The sequence below is a fragment of the Myotis lucifugus genome, unplaced genomic scaffold (assembly GCF_000147115.1).
Source record: "Myotis lucifugus unplaced genomic scaffold, Myoluc2.0 scaffold_387, whole genome shotgun sequence".
In the NCBI taxonomy this organism is placed as follows: domain Eukaryota; kingdom Metazoa; phylum Chordata; class Mammalia; order Chiroptera; family Vespertilionidae; genus Myotis; species Myotis lucifugus.
In genome coordinates, this window is record NW_005871435.1 from 156,651 (window position 1) to 176,652 (window position 20,002).

The 20,002-nt window shown below is 43.4% G+C and overlaps 1 protein-coding gene across 2 annotated transcripts; it reads right to left on the minus strand.

Moving 5' to 3' along the window:
* Nucleotides 1-3,232: 3,232 nt before the first annotated feature.
* Nucleotides 3,233-19,526, minus strand: LOC106699389 (WAP four-disulfide core domain protein 18-like). 2 transcript variants are annotated; one of them, XM_014467306.2, is made up of 3 exons: nt 19,410-19,526; nt 18,441-18,589; nt 3,233-3,470 (listed from the first exon to the last, which is right to left on the minus strand). In XM_014467306.2, the coding sequence occupies exons 1-3, from the start codon at nt 19,480-19,482 to the stop codon at nt 3,429-3,431; spliced, it is 264 nt and encodes an 87-aa protein (XP_014322792.1). In that variant the 5' UTR covers nt 19,483-19,526; the 3' UTR covers nt 3,233-3,428. The 2 variants fall into 2 exon arrangements, with proteins under 2 accessions (XP_014322792.1, XP_014322791.1); XM_014467305.2 differs by lacking the exon at nt 3,233-3,470 and adding an exon at nt 17,358-17,592.
* Nucleotides 19,527-20,002: the final 476 nt, after the last annotated feature.

Sequence of the window (20,002 nt, forward strand, 5' to 3'; positions counted from 1 at the left end):
CAGAGCAGAGAAACCCGACCAGTGCACTGGGCCTCTAGTATTATAATAATTATGTGTGGTGACAGCTGGGTTCTGAAAATATCAGGGGGAACACTTTGTAAAGTATATGATTGTCCAAGCACTATGCTGTGCACTTGAACCCAATGTACAATAATACTGAAAGTAAAGTGTAATTGTAAAATTAAAAATAAGGAAATTGAAATTTAAAAAAGACTTACCAATTTGAATCATGGAGGAGCAGACGTGACCACAGCCCTCCCTGATGCACTGTTCTCCTTGCCCACAGTCCCTGCCTGCTCTGCATTGGTGCTCGCAGATGCCTGAGGAGAGGAAAGACTAGTTAAAAGCTTTTAAGTCTTACACTTGAAGAATAAAATTTTAAATGCCTTCACAGTGTCATCCAAAACAATCAATTACCTAAGTATAAATCTAACAAATTATATTCAGAAAACTACATAATATTACTAAGAAAAAAGTGAAAAGATCATAATAAACAGAGTCGTATATGGTGTTCATGGATTAGAAAATTCACGAACATGAAGATATAAGTTTTCCCAAAATTGAAATTTAATGGAATTCCAATGAAAATCTTAGAAAGATTTTTAAATGAAAATTCATAAACTAATACTAAAACTTATCTGAAAGTCCTAAAAATCAAGAATAATCAGGACAGTTTTTCCTGTTTTATTATCAGTTACAGTTGACATACAATATTACATTAGTTTCAGATGTACAACATCCTTAAAGACATTTATATAACTTCCAAAGTGTTCACCCTGAATTAAGACAATCTAGAGCAAAGTTGTTGGGGTTGGGGGCAGGGAAGGGGTGGAAGAAAAAGATGAAATTAGCTAAGTTTATTATGACTATTACTCATAGTGGTTCACTTACAGATAATCATCCACAATAAAAGAAGGGAGGAAAGGTAATATTTAAAGGTGCTAGCATAAGATAACTATTACAACAAAAATATAAACCTTTCTAAATACAAAACATATAGTAAGCCCGGGTCCCTGGTGCCAGAGGGAAGTTGGTGCCCACAGCCAGGGGAAGGAAGGCCTACTCTTGCACGAATTTTATGCATCAGGCCTCTAGTATGTCATAAAAATAATGCCCAGAATTTCCTTCAAAATAGCATGAGATGAAGGGAAATGAATGGGATTATGAAAGAAGAATGATTACACATTAACAGTGGGTGAAGCTGGGTGATGGGTATGTGGTATATCATTATACTATTCTGTCTGCTTTGTATGTGTTTACATTTTCCCATAATAAAAAGTTTAAAAATAAACTATTTGTCCTTACAAACAAAGCTCTATTAATTAATCTTGGATTAAAATAGGACCTGTCAAATTTCTCCCAGGTCCTGTAAGGACTGTGCCCCAGAATGTATACCTCAGTGAGAAAGTCCTCCTGAAGTAAAATAGCACATTTCCCAACTCCATAGCCAACATTCCCATTCTGATCTACTCACACTTTCCACACAGCCTTTCCAAACAGCTCATACTGCACCTAGCCCTCACACACTGAGATTTGGTTAAATGATTATTTGGAGAAAGAAGGTGGAAATAAGCTAACTTTCTTTGTAAACTGGGCTGGGAGAGCTGTTAAGTGCAAGAGTGGACTGGTTGTTATTGGCTTATTGGTTCTATGGGTATCATTTTTTGTTTTCTCAATCACCTTGCAAGGAGTGGATATGACTTCCAAGAGAATAAGGCTTTCGGTTCATTCCATCGAAAGGCCCTTTGTGGGATCTGTGATATTTTTTTCTCAAAGTCAAGGGCTCATTTGGAAATAAGAAACAAACTTTGTCCTGATCAGTGTGGCTCAGGGGTTAAGCATCGACCTAGGAACCAGGATCACATGGTTCCATTCCTGGTCAGGGCACATGCCCAGGTTATGGGCTGGATCTCCAGTGGGAGGGTATGCAAGAGGCAGTCAATACATGATTCTCTCTCATCATTGATGTTTCTCTCTCTCCCTCACCCCTCTTCTCCCTGAAACCTTTAATAAAAACAAAATTTTTAAACAGGAGTGTAATGTTGGGCAAGTCATTTAGCTACTTGGACCCTCTGTCTCTTCATCTGTAACATTTACAAAAAATTCTGCTACTGAGATGATATCATAGAGTTGTGGTGAGTGTAAAGTGAGATACTACCTGTGAAAGTGCCTGTGCTGGTGAGTGTTAATTATCCTCCCCTAACATATGTCTCCAAACTCTGGGTGACCACAGAGTCTGACATGTCTGCATGCCTACAGAACCTGTATAGACTTCAGGACTAACTAAAGGTCAGAAACAAAAGTGGACGTTGTAGGATGCCATCCTCAAGTATCTTTGCAGGGGAAGGTCATACCTTGGCATTCAGAATGGCAGATAATAGGTGAAATTGTTTGAGAACATGTTATGGGTGTGCTCATGAGCCCCCAGTAATGACCAAGAGAGACAGAAGCATGGTGGGATTTGGGGTGTGGTTGACCTGCCAGTAAAAGAAGATATAAAAGCCAATATGCCCTCATTCCAATGCAAAGGCTGGCGAGGCCATGGGCTGCTGGGGTAATAAGATGTGCTAGACAGCAGGGACAAGCAGGCAGGGCAGATGATGGCAGAAGGCTACGTGGGGCAATCGAGGTGGAAAAGTGAACAGAGAGCGCTGGGAGATGGAGCTTGTAGGGTCAGCCCAGACCATCGCTTTTGTCAGGGCTTCTAAGGGAGACCCAGGCTTATCCTCTGCCTCAGGAAAACTCTGAATCAAAGACTCCAACCACAGAGCCTATGTCCCAACTTATCCTAACACCTAATCACTTCCCAGCCTCGCCACTCAAAGCCCCACATTCCAAGGGCCAGGGTTGCTCTCATAGAGTTAGGCGTCCAGTCCTGCTGCATGTCGGTGTATTGCCTTAGAATAGGGTATCTCCAAATTTGTTTCTGCTCCTACTCCTTCTGAGTCTTCCCTATTAAAGGCTGCTACTATAGGCCTGTTATGTGCTAGAAGGTCATGTTTTTCTTGACCAAAATCATATTCCCAGAATGCTTGAGAAAATATTAACATGCCCTCTGCCCTGTTTAGATACATGGACATGGAAGGAGGAAAGCAACTAGCTGGCAGACCTTGCCTCTGATCTATCCTGAGTGCCTTGTATTCATGGGCTCAGTACAGGGCACACAGTCCGTTCTGTTCATCCACAGAGGGTCCACTAGAAAGAATGTCTAAATGGGAAGAATGACATAGACTCAATAATGCCACAGATAAAATTTATTTTGGATACAAGCTCTTTAGAATCGGCCGCTCCACCATTTTAGATCTTCATCTTCTGAGACTGCATGTCAAGGGATAGACACTTGCCAGGAATGGTGTGTAGAAATGTTATGCCAAGCACTGGATCCATGCATTCATGAGCAATCTTCTGCGGCTGGTCTCCAGGCATGCTTACATCCCCCATTCTTCCTCCACAGGGTCATCAACACCATCCTTTTAAAATATAAATTTCACCATGACATTTCCTCTGCTCAGAAACCTCCAGCAGTAAACCAAACTCTTTGGCAAGGCAGCTCATTCCTTTCTGGACCCTGGCTTGGATGATCCTCTCCTGAGATGTTGCAAATTCTACTGACCACAATCTCAATCACTTTCCCATCTCCAGTGTAGGACCCACATTGCCCCATCATCTGTACTGCCCTTCCTTACTGTGGCAAATTTTATGCCTCCTTTAAGCTCTTCCTTAAAAGTTCTCTACTCTCTGACAATCTTACCAACCTCCACTCATCCACCCACCGAGGCGAAACCATAACTCTTCCCTGTGCCTCCACAGACCTTAGTAGAAATTTGTGCAAACCTGTGGTCACCCAGGGTTGTAATTATCTACATAGTTCTGTCTCCATGAACTAGCTGTGTTTACCTTTTCATCTCAACTTTAGCACAATGCCTGACTGACACAGGAGATACTCCATAATTGGGGTTCTCCTTCCTTTCCCTCTGCCTCCCAGGATCACCCATTTTCAAGGAAGAGTGAAGCCCCCTTGGTGGGGAAGGGGAAGGAGGGTGACAAACCCTGGGTCAGTAATGACCTGTGAATCTAGGATCATGGTTACTTGTCTCAACTGAGAGCCCCCTCGGGGACAGAGACAGGGAAAGGGCTTCACTTCAAGGAGAGGGTCTTAGATAATGCAGCCAGGTGTCCTTCTGCCATTCACTTCCAACCTCTTTCTCTTGGAGTTACCCAGATTATTATGTGCTGTGCACATGTGAACATCCATCGGCCCCAGGAAAGTCAACTGGGGAGTTGTTAACACCCTTGTCAGTTCTTGACCAATTTATACTCACAAAATAGATAGCATGTTTGCATTCACGGCCACATCCATTGCTGCAGCATTTCATTCCCCTGGGACATGAGTTATCTCCTCTGCAGCGGACAGCACAATTCCCATAGGTTCCTTTGGGCACCCTGGGGCAGTGCCCTGAAACATACAATGGTGTTTGTGGAGTTTGGAATAGTCACTAACCAGGTATGAGAACTGCTGTTAGAGGTCGACAGGCTCAGTGCTGGCAGGACTCCCACCTCTTTCATTTCTTCCTTTGTACTCCTGGACCCTCCCTCAGCCTCGGCAGATCCATCCTCACACTGAAGCCCCCATTTTCAGTCAGGCCCTTAGGAGAATGTTCTCCCTGCTGCAAAATCTGCCTAGTCCCAGCAGGCAAGAAACCTGCTCTGTCATAAGCCTCTTCTTTCCACTTTAGAAGAAGATATTAAAAACATCTCTGATCCCAGACATCCGTCTTCCCACCTCAAACGTACCACATGTTCATCCCGGAGCCCTATATCCCAGGCACATGTAGAGAGAGCCCCAACTTGTAATAAGGCCCCACCTGATCTGATAAGAAGATGCAGCCCTGGCTGGTATGGCTCAGTTGGTTACAGCATCACCCCATATACTGAAAATTTGCAGGTTCAATCTCCATTTGGGGCATGTATGGTGGGCAACCAATCGATGTTCTCTCTCACTTTGATCTCTCTCTCTCTCTCTCTCTATATATATATATATATATATATATATATATATATATATCCCTTGCCCTCTCTCTCTAAAATCAATAAGCATATCTTCAGAGGAGAATTAAATAAAAAAGGTAGAATGGGAAACGCAGGGTGATCACTCCTGAAGGTTAAAGAAAGTGGGTCTGATCAATGCCACATCTCCACTCTGCAGCCTTTTCCTGTGCCCACCATCCCAGGTAAGAAGCTGGGCTCTGAGCCTCCTCTGCTCTCAGGTAGGACCCCCTCAGCACCCTTACCTCCATGACCACCTCTCTGAGCGAAGGCCATCTCCATCCCCAAGATGACAAAAGCCACTAGAACAAAGGCTGTGCCTGTCTTCATGTTGGCCTTTGATGTGAATGCACACACTGAACCCAGCCCCAATTTATACCCTCAGTAACACCAGAGGGGAGTGTGTGGTCAGGCAATACAACAGGAAATGTACAACATAATCTAGTTAATTTGTTCTATTTCATAACTGGTTTCTATCTAATTATGGTACGTTTTCTTATAGATGCAAATCCAAACAGGAGAGTTCAGGCATTGCTACAACAAAACTTGGCACCGTTTTCCCTGGTGTCATTAGAAAAAGTGGCCAAAGAAAAGAATTTTCTGTGTATGATGTAGATTTTCACAGTAAGAGCATAAACTATGAAGCTACGTGTTATTCCACCTGGTGCCTCCTGGAGGTCCCGTTCCAGGAGGATTCAATGTGCTTCTGGGAGAGATGGTGAATGCGTTGTGCTTTGGAGCCATCCAGGGCTGAGATCTCTAAGTAGGAGTTGACAGAGGACCTCCCCTTTTCACAAAGGTAGGTAGTGAGGTCGCTCATCTGAGGAGATGGATGTTCAAAGACCACAAGCTGGCAGGGCCGTTGGGGATGGAGAGACACGGTCCACTCTTGATGGTGGGTGGTCTCTGGGCCTACCCTGCTCCATACTGAGAGGTCCCTAGAGAGAGGCCTGTGTGGGTGAGCTACAATGAGCTGGACGACAAGAAAAGAATGTTACAGAATTTCAGAGAAGGGGGTGTAAAGGTAAAACTCCAATGACTATAGGAATGAAGAGAAAGCCTGATTGTCCTTGGGGGTCAGATCTGGGACAAGCACCTCATGAGCACCTATGGGGAGGCCAGGATGAGGTACTCTAAGATCACAGGAACACTAAGTGAGCCAAGAGAGGAGGGCTCAGACCAGCCATCCCAGGTAGTTAGCTCACACCCAGCATCTCAGACTCTTTGGATGCTCAAAGGGTACAACACCCAGGACCCCTACAGCTGAAGGAGGGACCAGAGTATCTGAAGAAGACATGCAGCTCGGTACAGGGTGGAGAACAATTGCCCAAGGCAGCACAGAGAACAACAAAGAGCAAAACAAACAGCAAGCCCAAATGCCAATCTGAGGTGTCTTGCCAGATGCCAGACTGCTTAGTAGCATGGCCTTGGTGAGTGTGTGGGGCCAAGGTGCACAGCCCCAAAGAACTTGCAGGAGAACCCTACAGAGCACTCTTGGTAAGGGGAGGACTCCCTAATCCCTCCCTAAAAGTGAGTAGACACAACTACTATCACTTAATTAACATCATCTTAATAAAAATTTTCTCATGTGTTTGGTATGTATTTTCCTAAGTACTTTCCTATACTTTACAAACACACATATGTATATGCAAATATGTATCTTTGCTGCAGAAATGAAGTTATATTGTACAGTATTGTTTCGCTTTATTTACTTAACATTATGTCTTTTTAAAATATATTTTTTATGGACTGAGGAAGGGAGAGGGAGACATAGACAGATGCATCAATCATGAGAGAGAATCATGGATCAGCTGCCTCCTGCATGCCTCCTACTAGGGATTGAGACCAAAACCTGGGCATGTGCCCTGACCAGGAATCAAACGGTGACCACCTGGTTCATAGGTCGATGATCAACCACTGAACCACACTGGCTGTGCTTAACATTATGTGTTGGAGAGATTTCCATGTTAGTATCCCCCCCTTTTAAAATAACCACTATCTAATATTCTATTATATAAGTGATTCATAATTTATTTAAACATATTTCAATTGCTGAACATTTAGGAGGTTTCTTTTTCATTAATAATTTGCTGCTATTTGCATGATATACTTTGTTTTTGCTTCTTTGTTTATATGTGTAAATATTTCACCCTGAAAAGATGCCTAAACATGGAAATACAAAGGATATGTTTACTGTAGAGTTGGAAGATATTGCCAAATTGCCCTACAAAAAGGCTGCACCCATTTACACATCCTCCAGCAGTGAAGGAGGCACTGATTTCCCACATACTGACCTGATGAATTTGCATTCTTGCTTTCCCAAGTTAAAATTTTAATGCAATATTTCAAGCTGTGTATTCCCAAATTTCCATTGGGATGTAACCCAGATGGGAATGCAGGGCAAAGAACTCTCATGGCAGTTATGCAAAAATTTAATTAGTGGAAATTACATATGAAAATATACTCTGGTATGTGCTACTCTAGCACATGGAGCAAGGGCGGTTCTGGCCTCTCCTGATTTTGCTGATTCTGCAGTTCAAGAATGGGAGCTGCTAGGCTGCAAAGGAGGCCTCCCTTCAACAAAAACGGTACTGGGCTCCATTAAGCCTATGGTTACACATCAGGACCTGTGCCTGTGCTCACACCTATCACCTCACCGAAGCCTCCTAAGCTGTGGGGTCGCTTCCATTGGCCACCACATGTCACAGATGAAGGGACTGAGACTTGAAGGAAGCCCATGCTTTGCAAACACTTCGACCCCATCTCAGACCCACCAATGGGGAACTGCCAATGGGGAAGTTCAGAAAAGCTCCTCAAATGTTTTCATGTACATGGAAGTGAGGACCACCTCACCTACCTGATAAAACCTTTATTTCTGTGAAGAACTAAACAAAATGTCTCCATAAATAGTTGATTTCTAGTGACATTCACAAAATTGGAAATATGGCAATTTCTCATAATATATTACTACTTGATAATATCCAGGTGTCTACACCAACCATCACACAAATTTAAAAATAAACTGAGGAACAATATAGAGGTTCCTCAAAAAATTAAATATAGAATTACCACACAATCCAGCAATTCCACTTCTCGGTATATAGCCAAAGACTTGGGAGCAGGATCTCAAAGAGCTATTTGTACACTCATGTTTATAACAGCATGATTCATAAGGTAAACATGGATACAACCCGAGTGTCCATTGACCAATAAATGGATAAGCAACATGTAGTATATAAATATAAGGGAATATTATTCAGCCTTAAAAAGGAAGGACATTCTCCAGTATGCCACAACATGGGTGAACCTTAAGGACATCATGTTAAGTGAAATAAGCCAGTACAAAAACACAAATATTGTGGTTCCACTTATATGAAGTACTTAGAGTAGTCAAATCATAGAGACAGAAAGTATAAAGGTGGTTTCCAGGAGCTGGTGGGGAGGAGAGAATGGGGAGTTATTGTTTAATGGCATAGAGTTTCAGATTTACAAGATGAACAGAGTTATGGAGATGTGTGGTGGTGATGGCTACACAACAATATGAGTGAGTTTAATACCAATGAACTATATGCTTAAAAATGAATATGATGGCCCAGGTTGCAGCCTTGATTCCCAGTAGGGGGTGTGCAGGAGGCAGCCAATCAATGATTCTCTCTCATCACTGATGTTTTTTACTCCCTCTCTTCCCTTCTTTTCTCAAATCAAGAAAAATATATTTTTAAAAGATAAATAAATAAAAATGATTATGATGTTAAATTTTGTTATGTGTATTTTAATGCAATAAAAAACACATTAAGGAAAAAGTCTGAGTCTAGACATTGGAAATCTGTACATGTCCTCAGCCTACAAAACCTACCATTCACACATGTAGCCATTGAGCTTTTTTCCCTTTTTTTTTTTCAGCCTAGCATGTGAGACCTGGGCTTAGGTTTTGGTATGAGGCTGCCAGGCCTGATGGGAGGAGATCAGACCCCAGGCTTCCTGCTCCCAACTCTTGGATAGAGGATGCTCTAACCCCGAATGCACTTATTCTGGGATCCGGATTCGGAGAGACTGCTTGGAGAATGGGCTCCTCTCCTCTGTGATTCCAGAGCTTTGCTCACCTTTGGGGGGAGAGGAACAGAGACTCTCGGCTACAGCTTTGCACAAACACTGACTTCCTGAAGCGTCTGTTTCTCCTCCAGTGGAGTTTCCTTGTTTGAAAGGTGGAGTTTCTTCACAAAGTCATGTGAGAGTCTGACCTGCTCCTTTCCAGTTTTTGTTTATTTCCTTCTTCGGGGCGACAGGAATTAAATTCGCTTCATGTAGTGGGGGAAGACGGGAAAGGAGCAGTGGACCCTGAGACTCTTCTTGCTCATCCCCCTCCCATGAGGTCAGCCGCAGAGCAGCGCAGGCAATCACAATCAGTGGTTTCCTGAGCACTTCTGCTATCTGAGGAGGGTCTTATTGTTTATGACATTTTAAAAGGGTCCTTCTGAGCCAGTAGGAAATATGAATCTAAAGCCTAACAAATAGGCTGACTAAAGACTATAGGCCTTACAGAGCGAGCACACAAGGTCACCAAATGGCCCACAGCCAAAGAGTGGCAAAGCCTATAGCAGGGCAGCAGAATGAGTTTATTGGTTTTGTTTTTTAATGTATTTTATTGATTTCAGAGAGAGAGAGAGAGAGAGAGAGAGAGAGAGAGAGAGAGAGAGAGAGAAATGATGAGAAAGAATCATCAATTCACTGTCTTCTGCATGCACCACACTGGAGATCAACTCCCACAACCCAGGCATATGCCCTGACTTGGAATTGAACTGTGACCTCCTGGTTCATAAGTAGACAACTGAACCACAGCTGGGCCAGAATGCGGTTTAAAATCACAAATAACCATGCCTAGGGACCCTACATGTGCATTTTGTACACCGGGCCTCTAGTCTATACTAAAAAGAGAAAGATGGAAATTGTCCAACTCTCTGAGATGCCTACAAGCCATGTCCACCAGCCATTAGGAGTGAGTATGCAAATTAACCTGACAAAGATGGCACGTTAATTTGCATATGCAGGTCTCAAGCACCACAGGAGGCAACAGTTGGCCACCGGCTCCCAGAACCTTTGCTGGCCCTGGGAGGCGAGGTTGGCCACACCAAGCCACGCCTACGGGCTCCCAGGACCTTCGCTGGAGGAGAGCAGGAGGTTCGGAAGACTTGGCAGAGCAGGAGGCCGCTGGACATAGAGTAGAGCAAGAGAGAAGGCGGCTTGGAGGACGTGGCTCTCTCTGTCACCCCAGCTTTTTCATCACAGCTGTGGAAACTGACAGCAGGGAGGAAACTGACAGAATAAGCCAGAATCAACTTTTGGTCAGACAGCTCTCAGCAGCCTGACACCCAGGACTCTCATTCACCTGCATCTCAGACCATGACAGTAAAGAGGTGGGACTATCTAAAGAACAACTGTTGATACAACATAGCTTTGAAGCCAAAAGATCCCAGCGTTATCAACAGAAAATGTCTGAAGAGCAACATGTGTCTGATCTTGAAAGAAGGTGGCGCCTGAGATAGAATGTATCTGAAGACCAGCTATTGGGAAAACGTCACTCTGATGCCAAACAACACTGGCGCCATCGACAGAAAATGTCTAATGACCAAAGTGCCTTTGAAGTTGAAATAAGGCGGTGGCGACAACAGGATATGTCTAGAGAACAGTCATCAACAAGTACTACCAATTCTGGTAGGAACTGCCTTCTCAGCGAAAATGGATACATGAGGATGCAATTCTCAAACATACTTGTGGTGGAATGACTGTGAGATGTGAATTTTTGCCTATCACTCTATTTCTGTGATGAAAAACCATCCCATGGGAAATTTACTCGATGTTGTAGCAAAGGGAAAGTCTGTCCAAATGATATACATTTTCCAGATTACTCAACATATTTAAAAAGATTAATGACAAATGAAGATTCTGACAGTAAAAATTTCATGGAAAATATTCATTTCGTAAATAGTTTTTTTGCCTTTGCTTCCATGGGTGCAAATATTGCATCACCATCAGGATATGGGCCATACTGTTTTAGAATACACGGACAAGTTTATCACCATACTGCAACTTTACATCCTTCGGATGGTGTTTCTCAGAAGTTTGCGCAACTCTGTATTTTGGATACAGCCAAAGCTACAAGTAAAAGATTAGCAATGCCAGAAAACCAGGGCTGCTCAGAAAGACTCATGATCAACATCAACAACCTCATTTAATGAAATAAATGAGTTAACAAAATCATACAAGATGCTACATGAGGTAGAAAAGGAAGCCAAATCTGAAGCAGCAGCGAAAGGTATTGCTCCCACAGAAGTAACAATGGCAATTAAATACGATCGGAACAGTGACCCACGTAGATATAATTCTCCCCGTGTAACTGAGGTTGCTGTCATATTCAGAAACGAAGATGGAGAGCCTCCTTTTCAAAGGGACTTGCTCATTCATTGTAAACCAGATCCCAAGAATCCAAGTGCCACTAGAATGAAACAAGTCAATATCCTGTTGCCTACATTAGATGCAATGGCATATCCTATTCTTTTCCCACATGGTGACAAAGGCTGGGGAACAGATATTGCATTAAGACTCAGAGACAACAGTGTAATCAACAATAACACTAGACAAAATGTAAGGACACAAGTCACGCAAATGCAGTATTATGGATTTCATCTCTCTGTGCGGAACACATTCAATCCTATTTTAATTGAAGGAAAATTAACTCAACAGTTTATCCTGGATTTATATTCAAAAATGGAGGTCAGTCGGATAAATTTCATCAAAGCAAACCAATCCAAGTGAGAGTTGAATAATATAGTGGTTTGATGGATTATCTCAAATCAAAATCTGAAAATGAAAATGTGCCGATTGGTAAAATTATAATACTTTCATCATCTTTTGAGGGTAGTCCCAGAAATATGCAGCAGCGATATCAGGATGCTATGGCAATTGTAACGAAGTATGGCAAGCCCGATTTATGCATAACCATGACATGCAACCCCAAATGGGCAGATGTTGGAAAAAATTTACAATGCTGGCAAAAACTTGTAAAAAAGAACTGAGTTGGTAGCCTAGAGTTTGTAATATTAAGCTGAATGCTCTTTTAAATGATACCTGAAAATTCCATTTATTTGGCAAAGTAATAGCGAAAATTCATGTCATTGAATTTCAGAAATGGGGACTGCCTCACACTCACATCCTCTGATTAATTCCCTTTCAATGTGCTCGAATTTCATGCATCGGGCCACTAGTTTATATATATATATAAAGCCTAAGCGACCAAACAACCGAATGAACATTCGCTATGATGAGCACTGACCACCAGGGGGCAGACACTCTATGCGGGAGCTGCCCTCTGGTGGTCACTGCGCTCCCACAGCGGGAGCACCATTCAGCCCCATGGGCCATCCAGCCCTGCAGCAGCCACTCACTCCCTCAGTAGTCCTGTAGGTCCAATCTCCAGAGAATAGCCAGGCACAGATGGATCAGTGCAGCCAGCAGGATCCTGACCACACTGTCAGCTTCTGGGAAGTCTGCCTAAGGCACTGTGGCCACCTCCCCTTCCTAGAAGCTCCGCAAGGAAGAAATGATATAAAAGCGGCTGCCAGGTGGCTCCAGACAACCAGCACGAACGTCAGTGGGGGAGAGTTGCAGAGGAGAGAACCTGATCCTGGGTCAGCAAGGGTGTCCCACCACCCGCCTGGAGGGCCCAATCACATCCAGGCCCGCGCGCCCTCCTCAGGATGGGTGTCAGACACAGGGCTCATGGTTTGCGAGCTCCACTGCAGCAGTGCAAGCCTCTCCAGATCGGGACTGACTGGGAGAGAGACTGTGGCAGGCGCAAGGGGCTGGGATGAGCAGGAGTGGCAGGTGGCATTGGACTGTGGGTTTTGTCCCGAGTCCTGAAGGCCGAGCAGAGAAACCCGACCAGTGCACCGGGCCTCTAGTATTATAATAACTATGTGTGGTGACAGCTGGGTTCTGAAAATATCAGGGGGAACACTTTGTAAAGTATATGATTGTCCAGTCACTATGCTGTGCACTTGAACCCAATGTACAATAATACCTGAAATAAAGTATAATTTTAAAATTAAAAATAAGGAAATTGAAATTTTAAAAAGACTTACCTATTTGAATCATGGGGGAGCAGACGTGACCACAGCCCTCCCTGATGCACTGTTCTCCTTGCCCACAGTCCCTGCCTGCTCTGCATTGGTGCTCACAGATGCCTGAGGTGAGGAAAGACTAGTTAAAAGCTTTTAAGTCTTACACTTGAAGAATAAAATTTTAAATGCCTTCACAGTGTCATCCAAAAGTCAATCTATTACCTAAGTATAAATCTAACAAATTATATTCAGAAAACTATATAATATTACTAAGAAAAAAGTGAAAAGATCATAATAAACAGAGTCGTATATGGTATTCATGGATTAGAAATTCACGAACATGAAGATATAAGTTTTCCCAAAATTGAAATTTAATGAAATTCCAATGAAAATCTTAGATTTTTAAATGAAAATTCATAAACTAATACTAAAACTTATATGAAAGTCCTAAAAATCAAGAATAATCAGGACAATTTTCCTGTTTTATTATCAGTTACAGTTGACATACAATATTACATTAGTTTCAGATGTACAACATCGTGATTAGACATTTATATAACTTATAAAGTGTTCACCCTGAATCAAGACAATCTAGAGCAAAGTTGTTGGGGTTGCGGGGTAGGGAAGGGGTGGAAGAAAAAGATGAAATTAGCTAAGTTTATTATGACTATTACTCATAGTAGTTCACTTATAGATAACCATCCACAATAAAAGAAGGGAGGAAAGGTAATATTTACAGGTGTTAGTATAAGACAACTATTACAACAAAAATATAAACCTTTCTAAATACAAAACATATAGTAAGCCCGGGTCCCTGGTGCCAGTGGGAAGCTGGTGCCGACAGCCAGGGGAAGGAAGGCCTACACTTGCATGAATTTTATGCATCAGGCCTCTAGTATGTCATAAAAATAATGTCCTGAATTTTCTTCAAAATAGCATGAGATGAGGGGAAATGAATGGGATTATGAAAGAAGAATAATTACACATTAACAGTGGTTGAAGCTGGGTGATGGGTATGTGGTATATCATTATACTATTCTGTCTACTTTGTATGTGTTTACCTTTTCCCATAATAAAAGGTTTAAAAATAAACTATTTGTCCTTACAAACAAAGCTCTATTAATTAATCTTGGATTAAAATAGGACCTGTCAAATTTCTCCCAGGTCCTGTAAGGACTTGCCCCAGAATGTATACCTCAGTGAGAAAGTCCTCCTGAAATAAAATAGTACATTTCCCAACTCCGTAGCCAATATTCCCATTCTGATCTACTCACACTTTCCACACAGCCTGTCCAAACAACTCGTGCTGCATTTATGCCTCACATACTGAGATTTCGTTAAATGATTTTTTGGAGAAAGAAGCTGGAAATAAGCTAACTTTCTTTGTAAACTGGGCTGGGAGAGCTGTGAAGTGCAGGAGTGGACTGGTTGTTATTGGCTTTTTGGTTCTATGGGATCATTTTTTGTTTTCTCAATCACTTTGCAAGGACTGGATATGACTTCCAAGACAATAAGGCTTTCGGTTCATTCCATCGAAAGGCCCTTTGTGGGATCTGTGATGTTTTTTTCTCAAAGTCAAGGGTTCATTTGGAAATAAGGAACAAACTTTGTCCTGGTCAGTGTGGCTCAGGGGTTAAGCATCAAACTAGGAACCAGGAGGACATGGTTCGATTCCTGGTCAGGGCACATGCCCAGGTTATGGGCTGGATCCCCAGTGGGAGGGTGTGCAGGAGGCAGCCAATAGATGATTCTCTTTCATTGTTGATGTTTCTATCTATCTCTCCCTTTCCCTTCCATCTAAAGTCAATTAAAATATATATATTTTAAAAGAAACAAACTTTAAAAGGCATTGCCTCCAGGGATACCTTCCTACAACCATCTGTTCACAAACTTCCAGAAGAGCAAAAACCAGAGCAAGGGGAACAGCCCAAGTAAGCAGACCTTATGCATGTGCTATGCCTTGAGTGTGCTCTGGAGCTTGGCATTTCAAGAAGGTAAATAAATAATCACATAAAAAAGAGCACTTGAAAAAGTCTTTCCCAAAACAGGCTTTTACATGACTTCCTTGTCTAAAGTATGCAGGCACTGATGGTGAGGGAAAAGACTCAAAAGCTACCTGGCCAGGCTGGAGGAAGTCTCAGATTTCTGTGACCCAACTACACACATAGGTACATTTCTGCTGTGTTAGGGAGGTGGGGCCAACTCTACTTCATGGCATAGAATTGGGGAATGATGGGTGGTCAGGAGGCCACACATAGGCTGTACATGGGAGAGGCAGCCAGCCCAGGGGTGATGAAAAGATTTGGCTGACTGAAAAATGCCTACCAAATATATACATGTAATTCTTCATTTTTAAAAATATAATATGGGTGGGCAGTGGAATCCCAAAGGGTTCTGGGAAAACTTTCCTTTAAAGCTTATAAAATAATACTTTAAGCAATAAAAAAAATTTAAAAAAATAAAAATAAAAAATAAAGCTTATAAAGCCCGTTACAGATGATGGTGTGGAAAGAGAAAAGACCCAGTCCATGCACTTTTGCTGCACCTTCTCTGTCCTGGTGTTAAATATGAAACATAGATAATCCATATGTGTCTTTCTATTGAGACTGTAACACCTGACCAGGAGAGCCCTGCCAGTGAATATCTTCCCTCTATGGGAGAGAAGATCAGCATGGTAAAAGGCATGGAGCATTTACCTAAAAGCCAAACAGACATGGAGGAGAATACTGGATCCTCTACTCATTAAGAATGTTTCGCTTGACTTGTTTTGCTTGGTGGTTGAGAATCGGCCTATGGACCAGCAGGTCATGGTTCAATTCCGATAGCGGCAATTGCCCAGGTTGTGGGCTCAGTCCCCAGTGGGGGATTGTGGGAGGCAACCAATTGATGATTCTCTCTCATCATTGATGTTTCTATCTCTCTGTCCCTACCCCTCTTATCTCTGAAAGCTTCAAAAATATTTTTTTAAAAAGGAGTGTAATGCTGGGAAAGTCATTTAGCTACTTGGACCCCCTGTCTCTTCAATTGTAAAATTTACAAAAAGTTCTGCTACTGAGATGGTATTCTAGAGTTGTGGTGAGTGTAAAGTGAGATACTACCTGTGAAAGTGCCTGTGCTGGTGAGTGTTAATTATCCTCCCCTAACATATGGCTACAAAATCTGGGTGACCACAAAGTCTGACAGGTCTGCATGCCTACAGAGCCTATATAAACTTTGGGACTAACTAAGGGGCAGAAAAATAAGTGGACGTTGTAGGATGCCATCCTCAAGTATCTTTGCAGGGGAAGGTCATACCTTGGCATTCAGAATGGCAGATAATAGGTGAAATTGTTTGACAACATGTTATGGGTCTGCTCATGAGCCCCCAGTAATGACCAAGAGAGACAGAAGCATGGTGGGATTTGGGGTGTGGATGACCAGACAGTAAAAGAAGATATCAAAGCTAATATGTCCTCATTCCAATGCACAGGCTGGTGAGGCCATGGGTGCCGGGGTTATAAGATGTGCTAGACGGCAGGGACAAGCAGGCATGGCCGACCATGGCAGAGGCTACGTGGGGCAATCGAGGTGGAAGGGTGAACAGAGAGTGCTGGGAGATGGAGCTTGTAGGGTCAGCCCAGACCATCGCTTTTGTCAGGGCTTCTTTGGGAGACCCAGGCTTATCCTCTGCCTCAGGAAAACTCTGAATCAAAGACTCCACCCACAGAGCCTATGTCCAAACTTATCCTAACTCCTAGTCACTCCAGGGAAGCAGCTGGTACTTCCCAGCCCACACCACTCAAAGCCCCACATCCCAAGGCCAGGGTTGCTCTCATAGAGTTAGGCATCCATTCCTGCTACATGTCAGTGTATTGCCTTAGAAGAGGGTATCTCCACAGTTGCGTCTGCTACTACTCCTTCTGAGTCTTGCCCTAATAGATGCTGCTACTATAGACCTGTTATGTGCTAGAAGGTCATTTTTTCTTAACAAAAATCACATTCACAGAATGCTTGAGAAAATGTTATCATGCCCTTTGCCCTGTTTATATATGTGGACATGGAAGGAGAAAAGAAACTAGCTGGCAGACCTTGCCTCTGATCTATCCTGAGTGCCTTGTATTCATGGGCTCAGTACAGGGCACACATTTCATTCTGTTCATCCACAGAGGGTCAACTAGAAAGAATGTCTAAATGGGAAGAATGACACAATCTGAATAATGCCACAGATAAAATTTATTTTGGACACAAGCTCTTCAGAATCGGCCACTCCACCACTTTAGATCTTCATCTTCTGGGACTGCACGTCAAGGGATAGACACTTGCCAGGAATGGTGTGTAGAAAACATTATGCCAAGCACTGGACGGATGCATTCATGAGCAATCTTCTGGGGCTCATCTCCAGGCACGCTTACACCCCCCGTTCTTCCTCCACATGGTCATCAACACCACCCTTTTAAAATATAAATTTGATCATGACATTTCCTCTGCTCAGAAACCTCCAGCAGTCTACCAAACTCTTTGGCAAGGCAGCTCATTCCTTTCACCCTGGCTTGGATGAACCTCTCCTGAGATGTTGCAAATTCTACTGACCACAATCTCAATCACTTTCCCATCTCCAGTGTAGGACCCACATTGCCCCATCATCTGTACTGCCCTTCCTTACTGTGGCAAACTGTATGCCTCCTTTAAACTCTCCCTTAAATGTTCTCTACTCTCTGACAATCTTCCAAACCTCCACTCATCCACCCACCCAAGCAAAACCAATAACTCTTCCCTGTGCCTCCACAGACCTTAGTAGAAATTTGTGCAAAGCTGTGGTCACCCTGGGTTGTAATTATTTACATAGTTCTGTCTCCATGAACTAGCTGTGTTTACCTTTTCATCTCAACTTCAGCACAATACCTGACTGACACAGGAGATACTCCATAATTGGGGTTCTCTTTGCTTTCCCTCTGCCTCCCAGGATCACCCATTTTCTAGGAAGAGTGAAGCCCCCTTGGTGGGGAAGGGGAAGGAGGGTGACAAACCCTGGGTCAATAATGACCTGTGAATCTCGGGTCATGGTTACTTTTCTCAACTGAGAGCCCCCTGGGGGACAGACAGGGATAGGGCTTCTCTTTGAGGAGAGGGTCTTAGATAATGCAGCCAGGTGTCCTACTGCCATTCATTTTCAACCTCTTTCTCTTGGAGTTATCCAGACGTCTGTGTGAAGTGGACATGTGAACATCCATCGGCCCCAGGAAAGTACACTCGGGAGTAGTTAACACCCTTGTCAGCTCTTGATGGATTTATACTCACCACAAAGATAGGAGGTGTGCATTCATAGCCACATCCATTGCTGCAGCATTTCAGGTCAGAGGGACATGTGTCATCTCCTCCACATCTCTGAACACAAGGCCCAACGGTTCCTTCGGGCACCTTGGGGCAGAGTCCAGGTTTGTCTCTCTCTGAAACATAAAACCGTGTTTGTGGAGTCTGGAATAGTCACTAACCAGGTATAAAAACTGCTGTTAGAGATCCACGGCCTCACTGCTGGCAGGACTGCCACCTATTTCATTTCTTCCTTTGTACTCCTGGACCCTCCCTCAGCCTCGGCAGCTTCATTCTCACACTGATGCCCCCATTTTCACAGTCTGGCCCTTAGGAGAATGTTCTCCCTGCTGCAAAGGCTGCCCAGTTCCGCAGGCAAGAAACCTGCTCTCTCATAAGCCTCTTCTTTACACCTTAGATGATGATATTAGAAACCTCTCTGATCCCAGACATCCCCATGTTCATCTTGGAGCTACTCAGTGTTGGAGCCCTACATCCAAGGCACATGTAGAGAGAGCCCCAACTTTTAATAAGGCCCAACCTGATCTGATAAGAAGAATGGGGCCCTTGCTGGTGTGGCTCAGTTGGTTGGAGCATCTCCCCACATACTGAAAGTATTGCAGGTTCAATCCCCATTTGGGGCACCCATGGTGGGCAACCAATCGATGTTCTCTCTCATCTCTCTCTTGCTCGCTCTCTCTCTCTCTCTCTCTCTCTGTCTCTCTCTCTCTCAAATCAATAATCATCTCTCAGGTGAGGATTAAAAAACAGAAGACAAAAATGGGAAAAGCAGGGTGATCACTCCTGAAGGTTAAAGAAAGTGGGTCTGATCAATGCCAAATCTCCACTCTGCAGCCTGTTCCTGTGCCCCACCATCCCAGGTAAGAAGCTGGGCTCTGAGCCTCCTCTGCTCTCAGGTAGGACCCCCTCAGCACCCTTACTTCCACCCTTACTTACGTGCCTGAGTGAAGGCCATCTCCATCCCCAAGATGACAAAAGCCACTAGGACAAAGGCTGTGCCTGTCTTCATGTTGGCCTTTGATGTGAATGCACACACTGATCCCAGCCCCAATTTATACCCTCAGTGACACCAGAGAGGAGTTTGGGGTGGGGCAGTAGAACAGGAAATGTACATGACCTAGTTACTTTGTTCTATTTCATAAGTGCTTTCTCTCTAATTAGGGTATGTTTTCGTATAGATTCAAATCCAAACAGGAGAGTTCATTACTACATCACAAATTGGCACTGTTTTCCTGGTGTCATTAGAAAAAGTAGCCAAAGAAAATAATTTTCTGTATATAATTTAGAATTTCAGAGTAAGAGCTTAAAACTATGAAGCTACGTGTTATTCCACCTGGTGCCTCCTGGAGTTCCCGATCCAGGAGGATTCAATGTGCTTCTGGGAGAGATGGTGAACGGGTTGTGCTTTGGTGCCATCCAGGGCTGAGATCCCCAAGTAGGGGTGGAATGAGGACCACCCCTTAATCACAAGGGTAGGTAGTAAGGTCGCTCATCTGAGGAGATGGATGTTCAAAGATCACAAGCTGGAA